This window comes from Sesamum indicum, linkage group LG9 (assembly GCF_000512975.1).
Source record: "Sesamum indicum cultivar Zhongzhi No. 13 linkage group LG9, S_indicum_v1.0, whole genome shotgun sequence".
NCBI lineage: Eukaryota > Viridiplantae > Streptophyta > Magnoliopsida > Lamiales > Pedaliaceae > Sesamum > Sesamum indicum.
The window spans coordinates 1101480-1114931 of NC_026153.1; the positions used below are offsets into that span (position 1 = coordinate 1101480).

Below are 13452 nucleotides of genomic sequence, written 5' to 3' on the forward strand. Positions count from 1 at the left end.
GAGATAGATCGCGAAAAAAAAAAAAAAAAAAAGGGGGGGGGGGGGGGGGGGGAATCGTCTGTACCACTCAAGAATGCACTGAAGGTGAAACTCATGCTTGCAACTAGTCACCTGCAATGGATAATTTAGATCAGGTGATAATAAGGCAATCTCAATCCAAAATGACCCAAATAGTAACCCATTTACATACTGTGGAAGGATCACTATCACAAAAAGCTTCAAGACATATACTGCAAGCATCATCACATGCATCTTGAATTCCTCCTTCCACAAAAGCTGCAGCAGATGTCAAACTGTTCCCAGACACCTTTCCCTCTTCCATCTATCACAAAGGCTAAAATCTAGTCTGAAAGAATAAGGAAAAAATATTCACATAAAAATTCTAGCATTTAAGTTTTGGCACAACCACATGTAAACAGAGCTCAGCCACATTGCACTGTACTATTTAGCTGGAAAATAAACACCAAAACGTGGAAATCCAATAGCCAAAACCAAAACTATAGCCCAAGAATGATACCAAATTATTGAAAACAAAAAGGGCATCCAGAAGAGAACCAGAGCATCAAACTATATAAAAATTCTCAATTGCATCAGACTGAATAAATCAAGTACATGTATTTACCCCAAGAACTGGTATGTAGAAATATCTTGTTTATCAGGGAACATTGTGAAAATTGGAGACGTGTATGCAGGCGTAAGCATCTAGTTACAGATCTTCCACAAACACAGGCCACAAACAATTTCCTCCATAGTTTATATAGAAGAGAAGATTAATACAGCATTATCTTAGCAACTCACTCATACACTACCAACATCCGAGAGAGAAATTAGATAAATCTCAATCACAACCTTCATGCGAAAAAATTAGATAAACCTTTGGTAGTAGTTCAAGCACTGCTCAAACAAGCAATGGAGAAAAACAACCAGACAGACTTTGTAATAAGGAGAGGAGGCTCCCAAATTAGCTTTTCTCAAGAAATCCATTGAAAAAAGTAGGAAATTTTCAAGAATCCCGATTCTGTTTCCTATTCAAAGCTTCTAATCATCCAACAACAAAAATAAAACTACATAAAAACCCACAAAGACTTGCCTTTTACCGTCGAAATACTGGGTGCACAGACATGAATCCATAAAAAGGGAGATAATTACACAAAACAATCAGAAACAGAAACAAAAAACAAGAGCCCATCGAATTTACACGATCAAATGCACAAATAGAAATTACCTCAAAGAAAAAAGACTCTTCTTTTGGGCGTTAATCAAGAAGAAGTATGCCAATCTAACAGCAGATCAAAGCTCACAGCCGCTCGAAGAAAAGAGATGTTATATACCGAGAGAGGGAGAGAATAAGAGGGCAGGAGATTGATTAAACTACAGTTTTTTGAAGAGAGAATTTGAGAAAAGAAAGAAGAACAAGAAGAATGGGAGGAGGAGGTCTTATGGAGTCCTTTTCTTTTTGTTGTTTTTGGAGAAGAGAATAGAATTATTTCTTCTTTACCCTTTTTAGTGTTCCCTCTTTTCCTTTAGCTTTTTTGGCGGTGAGGAGAGGACTCGTCCTGTCTGTCTGAGTACACACACAACTGACACAGAGCCGCAGCTTTGGAGGGGGAAAGCAAAGCAGCTGAACTAAACTCATCAGCTATTGCTTGGTCTTCCACTAACTACACAGCGCTGACACGTTTCATGCCTGAGATGCTCATCTTCTTTATCAACTCTTATTGTTTGCTTAACCACTCCACACCATTTGCTACCAAAATAATATCATTTTTGCCCCTTTCAATTATGTTACGTGCCACACATTCAACCTATAGAATACAACTATCAAGAATAAATATATATTTTGCCTCCTCAAAACTTTTGGAAGTATAATTTATTTCTTTCTATTATATATCCCTTTTGAGAATACATTAAAACTCTTATCTTATGAACTAAAAACGTAGACCAACTAATTTTAGGTTGCTTATTAGGTGCATGCTTTGTATTTGTTGTCATTTAAGAATTTTAGGTTGTTTATTAGCTGCATGCTTTGTATTTGTTATCATTCTTTCTAGCAACTAACAAGAATAAAAGGATTAAGAACCCACCCCAACCCACCCAACCCCCCTAAAATCTTATGTGTGCTACGTCATCAAACTTGGATGATTGGTATGTGGTTTCCATATAGCTTGCTTGTTTATATTTCATATGGTAATGGAGAAGATTCTAGTGATATACTTGTTGAAAATGAAGTTGAATAAGAGTAATTGATACGAGCATGAGGAGTTGCGAAATTTGAACCAAATTAATATGATTTTTTTTAAAAAAATAAATAAAGTTATGCTTATTTTATCCAAATTGGACCTTGCTCTTATGGGCCAACTTGAGGTTTAGACTGGTGATTTTATTATTGTGTTGGGCTGCATTTACCCTGAAGATTTTGGTGTTATTTGAATTTGAGTTTGATTGAGATGAAATCTATTGGGTGACACGTTGTGTTTGGTAAAATTTAAGAGTTAGGAGTTTGGAAGAAAAACTTTGATGTTTCGTCAAGTGGAGGTAGGATTTAACAAGGAAAACTTATTTCTCAACTATAAATGTTAATCAACCCTAATCAAATACGTTTTCACAAAAAGCATATAGATTATTTTTAGAGTAAAAGATGTTTGTGATTAATTTAAGCATGTTTCCATTCAGGTGAACCCCTTTAGACAATTCCTTCAGCCCTAATCGTCTATAGATTTCTCGTGCTTGGAAGAGGACTGTAGCACTAATTTGAGTAGAATTTGCAGGCAAATTTGAAATACGCATGAACAAATCTTGCATTTTTCATACTTCATGATCAAATGCAAGAACAAGAGCCAAAATGCTCTAGTTCGTTAATACCAATTCGCAAGCGTTGATTTTTCACAAAACTTTAGGCCTTCAAATTTAAGCAATTATATGTCGATTTCAAGATATCAATCTTAAGACCCTAAAAACGTGTAAAAACAATTTCTGTACCCAAGAAAAGAGCAGCCCAAGATCGATCAATCTCATTCATCATCCTTTCTTCGAGAAGCGCTCCTCCAAAACCCAGCCCCATTGAACCGACCCCACATCTCATTGTCCCAGTCAACGACGTCGTTTTCGCCCCTCAACTCCTCATCATCCGTTGACGACTCCCGTTCCTCCTTACCACCACCTCCCGAGGAATTCGTTTTCCGCTGATTCTCCATCTCCTCCGACGAGCTTTTGCGCTTCTTCCTCAGTAGCCTCTTTCTCTTCTTCTTCCTCCACAGCCCCCTCGGGAGGCGGTACACGGCGAGGATTAAGATGTTCATCATTGCGCATGGACAGCAGCAGCACACCGCCGCGCACCCTCCCGCCGCTTCCCCAATCCTGCTTCCCCGGCGGCTACCTCCGCCGTCTTTAGCATCTACAGGGTGGTCCTTGACCGTCGATGACGTCAAATCCGTAGTCAGCAGCCGCCTCCGCGTGACGGTGGAACCCGGCGACTCCAAGGCGATCTTCCCCGACATCAGAGGCCGCCGATTGCTAACAGTTCCTAATGGCTTATCCGAAGAGAGAAGGCAAAGGAAGAGCAAAGCCTGAAAGCCCTGATCGTATCTTTTGGAATTGAATTTGAGAAACCGACTCCGAGATAGAGATTTGAAACGGAATGCGGAAGGCCGAAAACAGTGGGATTACGGAGACTAATTTCAGGCCAAAATGACTTCACGTGATATTTTGGGCTCCAAATTGCTCTTATAAATAAATATTATTTGCATAAATTAAAATTATCTAGACACGTACAACATACTATTAGATTATGCCAAAAATATACCTATAAATGAATGGTATTTATTTGTAATTTTTTTCTCTAGAAAAACATTACTTAAAATTATATGATTCCTAATTTGCCCTTTTATAAATTTTTATTTACTTGTGTATCTCATGTCATTTAATTATGATTACGCCAATATTTTAAATTATTTAACTTTTGTTAGCTAATAATGAAATTAAATCAAAAATACGGTATGTATAATATATTTTGAGAGGTCACGTAGAAATTAAATGAGTGGTTTAGAATACAAGAAAATTCCACACGCACCACATCAAAAATAAATGCTTTTATTATTACTAACCATTTTCCACCACAATTTGTCCAATCTCTTGTTCATTTTCACGATTTCACAATAAAAACAAATTTCCACCTACTTTTTGATAAATAACAGAAATTCGGTCTTTATCCACTATATATATATTTTTTCTGGATATATCATCTCAAGGATATTGATTAGACTATTTTTGGAATATATATTTTCAATATCAGAATTAAAACGGTGTTCTTTGTTTGCCTTGGTTCCGATACAATCAATGGTGATTTGTGTATGTATGATTGTGTCTAGTTAAAATGGTGATTTATTAGCAAGAAGATGTTGAGAATAAAAAGGCAAAAAGTAGTATGTAATTTTTGAAAACATTACGTCACTTCAAATAAAAATATATATAAGAGAAAAATAAAAGAAAAGGAGAGGTATTAAGTGTAGGAGAGAAAAGGGTTAATTTTCATTGTCAGTGACAACCAACTTCAAAAGTAAGTGAGAAATGACACGACTAGAACTAATAACTCAGAGACGGCCTACTTTTTCACCATTGACCAAATATTTCTTTCTATATATTTATTTACTCAATTTATATTCCTAAACATATGATATTAATCCTCCAAAAACTACTATTTTCTTCTCTATTTGTATCCAAAAAGAAAAAGATATAATAGAAGAGAGTTGGAATCAATTTCAAGCTAAAATATATTATTTGGCGATAAAAAATCAAGATTTAATTCATTGAACAGAAATAAAACATACAGACATATTATCATTAATAAACATTCAAATCCACATAGCAACGTTGGACTACTAGGCCACAACACTTTTTGATCGCCTCATCCCATCATTCACACGTACTATAATATTGTCTTAATAACAAAATATTATTTGAAATCACAAATTCTGAATGCAGAAGAGAAATCGAGAAACAAGCTCACAAATTACCAACTCAGACGGAATTTTGGGCTATAAATTTCTTGATGAGTAGCATTAATTCTTTGGAAGGTTGAGAATTGGGATTGATGGTGAAGAAGCCATGCTGCTGCTCCTCAAACTCCGCATACTCAACCTTCTTTCCCCACTTCTTCAGCTTCTCTGCGTACTCTACTGCTCTGTCTTTGAGCAGGTCGGATCCACCAACCACCACCAGAATCGGGTCAAGATCCATTTTCTCAAGATTCGGGCTGTTGGGCCCAAATGGGTTCACTAGTGGGTGATCCGTCGTTTCTCCCACGGGTATGGATAGCCTCCAAAACCTGCCCATTTCCAATAAAGCTCCAATAATTTGATGTTCAGAGGATATCGAATAAACAAAATGTATAGGACAACAATGTCATTTCAAAATTCAAACCTGTCAATGAGCTCAAGATTCAGGAAAGCTTCCTTTGGCCCCTCAGCTTCAGACCCGGTCCTCGCCGTCCCGCCAAAGAAAGGAGCCAAATACACATAACCCCTCACTCGAACCGGAGCCAGCTCACCGGAACCGGCCCCTAGCCTGACCGCCAAGTTATGGGCAATGTTCCCGCCAGCGGAGTCTCCAGAAATGAAGACATGGCTAAAGTCAACCACGTCGGTGAGCCATGTATCCGGCTCCTCCGCCAGGGCTTGGTCTTGGAGCCACTTCAGGGACGCGTACCCATCCTCGATCGCTGCTGGAAGTCGGTTCTCGGGTGCCAGCCGATAATCGGGGGAGATGATCACAGCTTGGAGCTCGGAGCACAGCTTGAAACAGTAGTTTTGGCAGTTGGGCCACGCCCTGGAGCCGATGCAGAAACCGCCGCCGTGGATGTAGTAGAAGATGGGGAGTTTAGTGGAGGTGGGAGGCGAAGCCGGCTTGTATAGCCGGAGGTGGAGGTTATGCGTGGCGTCGAAGAGAACATCTTTCCATAGTACTGAGCCGTCATCGTTGACAGGAACTTCAAAGCTGGATTTGTTAGAGCGCCAGATGGAGCCGTCGCTGTAAATTCGAAGAACACCGCGGCACTCCTCCACCTCGATCGGCGGAGGGGCAGCGCCACCGGTGGTTGCCTCACCAATTGTAGTAGACATTTGGGTTTGTGTGTGTGTGTGTGTCTATTTGGCAGGAAATTGTTGCATTAATAAGAGAAACGAAAAGGAACTGATGACGAAGATAGAGTCCACTAAAAAGGTGATTGGTATCGGCAGCTTTGTTTGTATTCTTGTCTTTGTTCTTAATTAGTATGTTTTTGTGCTAAATGCTATTTTAAAAAATACTTTTTAAAAGCAAATATTATACCATTTAGGTCGGCTAGTAAACGAGTTGAATATATAATTGGTCGAGTTTGTTTCAATAATTATTGAATAAAATAAATTTGATTTAATTAATAATTAAATTAAGTTAGAGCGAGTTTTAATTGTGTTGGAGTTGACTCGAGCTCGAGCGAGTATTAATTGAGTTGAAGTTGAGTATTATTCGAAATCGAGTATTATTTCAAAATATATTTTATTATTATTTTAATAATCAAATTGAACTAGAATAGAATTTGAAAATTTATGAAAAGAAAGTTTAAATTTAATGTAAATTTATTAAAATAACGAATCAAATTCAAACGCATCATTTAATGTTGGATTTCGAATCGAATAAAAAGTAATTAAAACCTGTGATAATTATTTTTATCTTTCAACCCCCGAGTTCAACAACGTTTGTTCAATGTGACGCACTGTCGTGGGAGGTGCGTGACCTCGTGAGAGCTACACAACCCCATTGAAGCTCAACTCATCTTTTTTAGATAATAACGCTACCTCGTGGAAAATATGTTATCTCGATAAAAATCTTTTTCAGATAATAATATACGTCATGGAAGGTATGCAATCTTCATGAAAATAATCTTTTTTGAGATTTTTTATCTTTTTCAAATAATAATGCGACGTCCCTAAAGATAATATTTTTTTTTTTCAGATTTTTTAACTAGTCTTTTGTCATACAATAACACGAGCTCGTGGAAAGTGCACAACCTCCATGAGAATATCTTTTTCGGATAATACCACGATCTCATCGGAGGTGTGCAGCATCCATATAGATAATTTTTTTAAGATTTTTCAACTAATTTTTTTCAAATAATAATACGATCTCATGGAAGGTGCGTAACCTCTATAAAAATAATCTTTTTCATCTAATAGTGCGAACTCGTGAGAGTTACGTGACCCCTTTGGAGCTCAACTCATCTTTCTCAATAATAACACAACTTCGAGGGAGGTGCTCAATCTCGATGAAATAATCTTTCAGATAATAGACGAGCTCATGAGAGCTACGCTTGATTTTAGTTATCTTTGAGCATGTATGTTGTCTTGCTTCATTGCTTTTGCCACCTTGATAGGTTATTTCTCATTGGATTCAATTTTTTCACATGTTTGGATACCTTTACCTTTTTTCAGATAGAGTCCTCCACATGTAAATATCTTGACCTCACTTTCTTATAGCTATGCACATGTTTCCATGATATAGCATTTGAGTTAAGCTCTCTCTCTCTCTAATACTGCCATTTCAAAAATTTAAAATTCTTGGTGTCAAATGGGATCATAATTCTAACCTAATGTTCGTGATATTTGTTTTCGTCCAATAAATATTTTAGTATGTTAGTAAAATTTACAAAATTTGTTGATATTAACAAAAAGTTGAACGAAAATGAGTATCTACCCTCAATTGACTTATAGATATTGTAAATCAAATAAATATTTTTCTGACCAAACTATCCTTAGAACGACGAAAATGTATCTTGTTACATACATTAGCATGTAACGTGTATGAAGATAGTTTGGTCCAAAAAAAATTATTTGACCTATTTTCATTTAATTTTTTTTTTGCTAATATCAATAAATTTTATAAATTTTGATTAACGGATGGATCGATCCATTAAATAAAAGCTAACGTCAGATGTATTGGATGTAATTTCTCAAACTATAGATACATTATATGTAATTATACCAAACTTCAAGAAAAGACGATGTAATTATCCTTAAATAAAAATATTACATAAAACCATAAATTCTGAGTGTAGAAAAAGAAATCAACATAGCATGATTACAAATTTCAAACTCAAAAGGAATATGCCGCTATAAATTTCTTGATCAATAGCATTACTTGTTTGGTTGATAGTGAAGAAGTCATGCTGCGGACCTTCAAACTCCACATACTCAACCTTCTTCCCCACTTCAGCTTCTCTGCGTACTCACCTGCTCTATCTTTGAGTAGGTCGGATCCACCAACCATCACCAGAATCGAGTCGAGACCCATTTTTTCAAGATTTGGGCTGTTGGGTCCAAATGGGTTCACTAGTGGATGGTCCGTGGTTTCTCCCACGGGTATGGACAGCCTCCAAAACCTGCCCATCCCATTTCGCATAAAGATACAAAGATGAATCTATTAATGTGATAATTACACTTTCTTTTTCTGAGATTTAATGTAATTACATATAAATTTTTTATAATTTAAAGAATTATATATACCACCCATGAAATTTGCTTCCATTTAATAAATGAGTTTTTTCATTAATCAAAATTCACAGAATTTGCTGATGTTAATAAAAAAAATTATATTAACCACGATGAATTATTATTGATTTATCGTAGGTCATATAACATTTTTTATGATCAAATTACACTCATACGTATTCACACGTTAATCCATTTGAAAAGGTATATCTTTACTATTATAAGGACAATTTAGTTAAAAAAAATCTGTTTGACCAGCAATGAGTAAATTTTCATTAAGTTTTTTTTTTTTCGTGTAAAATATCAATAAATTTAGTGAATTTTGACTAATGAATGGACTTATTTGTTAGACGGAACCAAATTTTAAGGGTGCTAGATGTAATTTCTAAACTACATGGGGTGTATGTATAATTACACCAAACTTCAAGAGAAAGAAGTATAATTATCCCTCTATGATTTTCAATAAGGGATAATTACATTGTCTTTCTTTTTAATGAAATTGATGTAATTACACATTAATTCTTTATAATTTAAAAAATTATATCTAATACTCATAGTGTTTGTTTATGAACAAATTAGTCAAAATTTATCGAATTTACTGAAATTAACAAAAAGAATTGAATGAAAATTCATATTTACCTACTCATTTATTGCAGGTCAAATAAATATTTACTATTCAAAATACACTCCTAAAGGTGAAAATATGTTCCCTCACAAGTCACATTCATTATTATGTGAAAATGTATAAGAATAGTTTGGTAAGAAAAAATTTATCCGATTTATAATAGGTTAGTAATAAATTGAGCCAAGATAAATATAAATTTTCATTCAACTTTTTTTTGTTAATATCAACAAATTAGATGAATTTTAATTGACGAAATAATTAATTTATTAGATAAAAATAAATATTAGAATACTAAACATAACTATTTTAAGGGACACGAAAGACATTTAAGCAAACCTGTCAACGAGCTCAAGAGTTAGGGGAGCTTCCTTTGGTCCCTCGGCCTCAGACCTGGTCCTCACAGACCCACCGAAGAAGGGAGCCAAATACACATACCCCCTCACTCGAAGCGGAGCCAGCTCGCCGGAACCGGCCCCAAGACGAGCCGCCAAGTTATGGGCAATGTTCCCACCAGAGGAGTCACCACAAATAAAGACGCGGCTGAAGTCAACCACGTCGGTGAGCCATGTATCCGGCTCCTCGCGACGACTTGGGCTTGAAGCCACTTCATTGCCGCGTATCCATCCTCGATCCCCGCCGGAAGTCGGCTCTCCGGAGCCAGCCTATAGTCGGGGGAGATGATCACGGCTTGCAGCTCGGAGCACAGCTTCAAACAGTAGTTGTGGAAGTACGGCCACGTCCTGGAACAGATGCAGAAGCCGCCGCCGTGGATGTAGTAGAAAATTGGGAGTTTGGTGGAGGTGGGAGGCGAAGCCGGCTTGTAAAGTCGGAGGTGGAGATTATGCGTGGCATGAAGAGAACATCTTTCCATAATACTGAGCCGTCATCGTCGACAGGAACTTCAATGCCGGGCTTGTCAGAGGGCCAGATAGAGCCGTCGCTGTAAACTCGAAGAACGCAGCCGAGTACCTCCACTTCGTGCGGCGGAGGAGGGGCGGAGCCAGCGGTGGTAGACCCACCTATTGTGTTAGACATTTGAGTTTGAGTGTGTGTGTGTGTTTCCAACTTTCAATTGGGCAGGAAACTGTTGCATTAATGAGAAAAACGAAACGGAATTGATTGTGAAAACAGAGTCGATTAATTAAAAACTAATAAAAAGTTTATTTGCTTTGTCTTTATTCTTATTGTAAAAACTAATTTTCATATTTATGTGGTATCAATTATTTAGTACACATGTTAATATTTAAATAATAATTTATTTTTGTGTAGTTGATGGAAGAACATAAAACTGGAGGGGAACATATATAGGATTAGGATTATGATCATGTTTTTAAAAATGATAACTTCAATAATGTTGCAAGTGTCGATAAACTTATTTTCGTGACTGCTCACATAAATGTTCTTGTAATGATCGGTGTCAACGGCTTATCTCATACTTATTTTGACTGTAGGACAGGAATGCTCTCATGCTACTTATCAATATGTCAAGTTTGTTTAGCCAAATTCAATTGTCCAACACTTCATAAAATGATTCAAATTATTTTTTTTATTATGTTAAACAGTTATCATAATTGTCAATTCGTTTAACTTTTAACATCAAGTATCAAGTCCTATGTCAGTGACTTTCAAGTTACTTTTGGATCGATAATTTCAAATTACATGTTATTTGATTTTAAAAAATCATGAAACAACTTTTTTTGTAAAGTATATTGTTAAATGATCAATTCATTAAATATTTAAGAGAGTGCCAAAAATACTAATTATTTAAAAATATTATTTTGAATTACATAGTAAACACATTTCATTTAAGGATCAAATCTAATTAATATAGTACCCAACGTTAGAAACTAAATGAATTAGCATGTGATGGTGATAACAATAATTAAATTAAATTAAACGACATGAATTACCATAAGATTAATGAATAATTATTTTAGGATTACGTCAAGAAAAATGAAGCATAACCATGCAAATGCTATCTCTAAGAAAAATAATTGGAAATAATAAATAGATTTAAAACAAATGAATCAAGAAAAGATAAACCATCTAAGATATTAATAGTAAACCAAGGAAACAACCAACTCTTGTGAGTCTAGCTATGGCTTACAAACGTTTCGAATATCCAGAGCCACCGCAATTCTTGCAGAGTATCAGTCCTGCCAAATAATTTTGACAAAAAATCACAAAATCATTACACGAATGTCTATCTGTGTGATGCAACACAATGTAAGGATTCAAAGCATCGGTTGTATTCGTACACATAGAGTTCAGGAATAAACCTAGTATATGACAAGAAGGAAAAAGGCTGGTCGTCCACTCTGAGACCACATAATATAATATTTGACAGAAACACACGCAAAAGAATAATTTGTGTTCTATGATTACTTGAACGGTGAACGAGTGATCATCAAGTCCAAATGATTGTCTTTGAATTAGAAACTATACCTGCACCCTTGCAGACTTTGCAATCTACTAGCCCTGTTTCAGCCTTCATCTTACCGTCATTGCAGAATACGCATTTGGTTCCACCTGTTCATTGGCATAACGATTCCACAAAAACAAACATCAAAATCTGCCTTTACACAAGATATAGTCAGCAGTTTAACTAAAGGTAAATTATCATAGCAATTGAAGCTCCAAATGTTGCTCAAATGTTGTCAGGACATCTTACAATACTGCAGAACGATTAACATGAATCAAAGTCACAACTGAAAGAAGCTTTGATTCAATCTCACATTGTAGTGACTTAAATGCTGTGTTAGCAGACCTCAAAATCTTATGGAAAGATTACGGCTAAAGGATCGTGCAGACAGGTGGCTGAATAACAAGCAGACAAGAGAAAACACTACAATGCATTTTTTCATCATGTTTTGTATTACAACTTTCTCAATGGTAAGATGGAATCTGTATTGTAATACATGACTGAAGGGGCATTAGAGTAACTTTCCAAAGTCAAGAGAGTTTTTTGTAATATACTCAAACCTCATAGTTACCAGTATAATTATCCTTAAACGCCGATTAGAACTACTACTGTTAAACTCCCTTGTGTAGAGATTGCCATTTCTTGAACATTTTTCCAATACATTCATGCGTGATATGTAAGAAGAATAAGAACAGAAACTAAGATATCCTACATCCAGAAACCTCTTGTGAAAGATTTCAAACCAGCAGACTTCACATTCACAGCCATTTTACATTCACGAGTTTCTTTCATTTTATGGTTTCAACAGAATTCCAGTTAGTTTTGCTATTTGCAGCATGAAAATGATATTCACATCCATGTCTTCCTTATAAGTTGTCTTGATAGGTTCATATTACAACTGCATTGCAAAGTAAAAAACAATCCTACGAAAAGAGATGAGTGGAGTACCGTTCCCAGCACACCTCTCACATGGTACAGGATCTCCCTGCAAACATGAATAATGCAAAAATCTTACAATGCAAGAACCACAAACCTGATTTTCTTACATAATAGTTTTAGGCTGCAGGTCCAAGACTGTGTCAAACATATCACACTTCCAACCAATCCATGGATCATTTTCTTGTACTCACTATTTATTGACTATTCATCAGTTACAGAGAATCAGAGAACATTTCACATAATTGTTCAAGACTTGCACAAATATTTCTTCTAACAGGAAAGCGGATAAAACATTTCTACAAACAAATACAAAGCAGAACTTAGAACAACAACAAACATAAATGATTCAAACAATTCATATTGCATTTAAGACATGCATTCCTAAACATGATTTCTTAGAGGAAAGTGAATAAAACATTTCTACAGAAGAATAACAAACATAAACAATACAATAAATCATATTTCAGTGTATTAACATCCATTACCAACAGGGCGAATTACTCAAGAGTTTGTTACCTTGAGGCCAAGAAATAGAGAAAGAGCAATAGCAACTAATACACTGACAGTGACCAGGAAAGTCTGAGTGTCCACCGTGGGAGAGTCAATTCCTGTGAATAGCAAAATGGGGTGGTTAGGGATTGTGGGCTGGTAGGGAATTTGGCTGAGTGATTGGGAAGAATAACAAGAAATGGTTAATGATGACGATGATGATGAAGCTGACCGGAAGGGGATTTCTGAATTTATAGAGAGATTATTGGGAAGACTACAAAAGAAAAGAGATGAAGGAACGGAATGCGAAGAAGAAGAAGAAGACGGGGTCGAGGCGTGAGAGAGAGGTGGCGGTGGTTGTGGTGGTGGTGGTGCCGCCATGAAGCACGGAGGAGATATGGAGATTGTAATATGTGGAGCTCGGCTGCGCTGTCTCGTCTCTGCTATTTCTTTTTCAT

The 13452-nt window shown here is 36.2% G+C and overlaps 4 protein-coding genes and 1 pseudogene across 5 annotated transcripts in view; all 5 read right to left on the reverse strand.

Annotated features, from left to right (window-relative positions):
* The window catches only part of LOC105170090 (E3 ubiquitin-protein ligase RHF2A-like), a 4363-nt gene extending 2680 nt beyond the window's left edge, over nt 1-1683 (reverse strand). Inside the window, exons 1-3 of one of the 2 annotated variants that reach the window (XM_020696814.1) lie at nt 1226-1683; nt 191-346; nt 65-111 (exon numbers count right to left, since the gene is read on the reverse strand). In XM_020696814.1, the coding sequence (XP_020552473.1) occupies nt 65-111; nt 191-322 (179 nt within the window). In that variant the 5' untranslated portion in view covers nt 323-346; nt 1226-1683. The remainder of the gene's footprint in view (nt 1-64; nt 112-190; nt 347-1225) is intronic. The other variant, XM_011090697.2, reaches the window with a different exon arrangement.
* On the reverse strand, nt 3012-3497 carry LOC105170241. Its single transcript, XM_011090912.1, has one exon. It carries the CDS (start codon nt 3495-3497, stop codon nt 3012-3014), a length of 486 nt encoding a protein of 161 aa, XP_011089214.1.
* Nucleotides 4806-6228, reverse strand: LOC105170091 (probable carboxylesterase 15). Its single transcript, XM_011090698.2, has 2 exons — nt 5419-6228; nt 4806-5323 (listed from the first exon to the last, which is right to left on the reverse strand). Exons 1-2 carry the CDS (start codon nt 6114-6116, stop codon nt 5017-5019), a joined length of 1005 nt encoding a protein of 334 aa, XP_011089000.1. The 5' UTR covers nt 6117-6228; the 3' UTR covers nt 4806-5016.
* LOC105170242 lies at nt 8096-10299 on the reverse strand (annotated as a pseudogene).
* On the reverse strand, nt 11118-13452 carry LOC105170092 (protein SPA, chloroplastic). The gene is made up of 4 exons (XM_011090700.2): nt 13022-13452; nt 12515-12551; nt 11590-11673; nt 11118-11300 (listed from the first exon to the last, which is right to left on the reverse strand). Exons 1-4 carry the CDS (start codon nt 13373-13375, stop codon nt 11248-11250), a joined length of 528 nt encoding a protein of 175 aa, XP_011089002.1. The 5' UTR covers nt 13376-13452; the 3' UTR covers nt 11118-11247.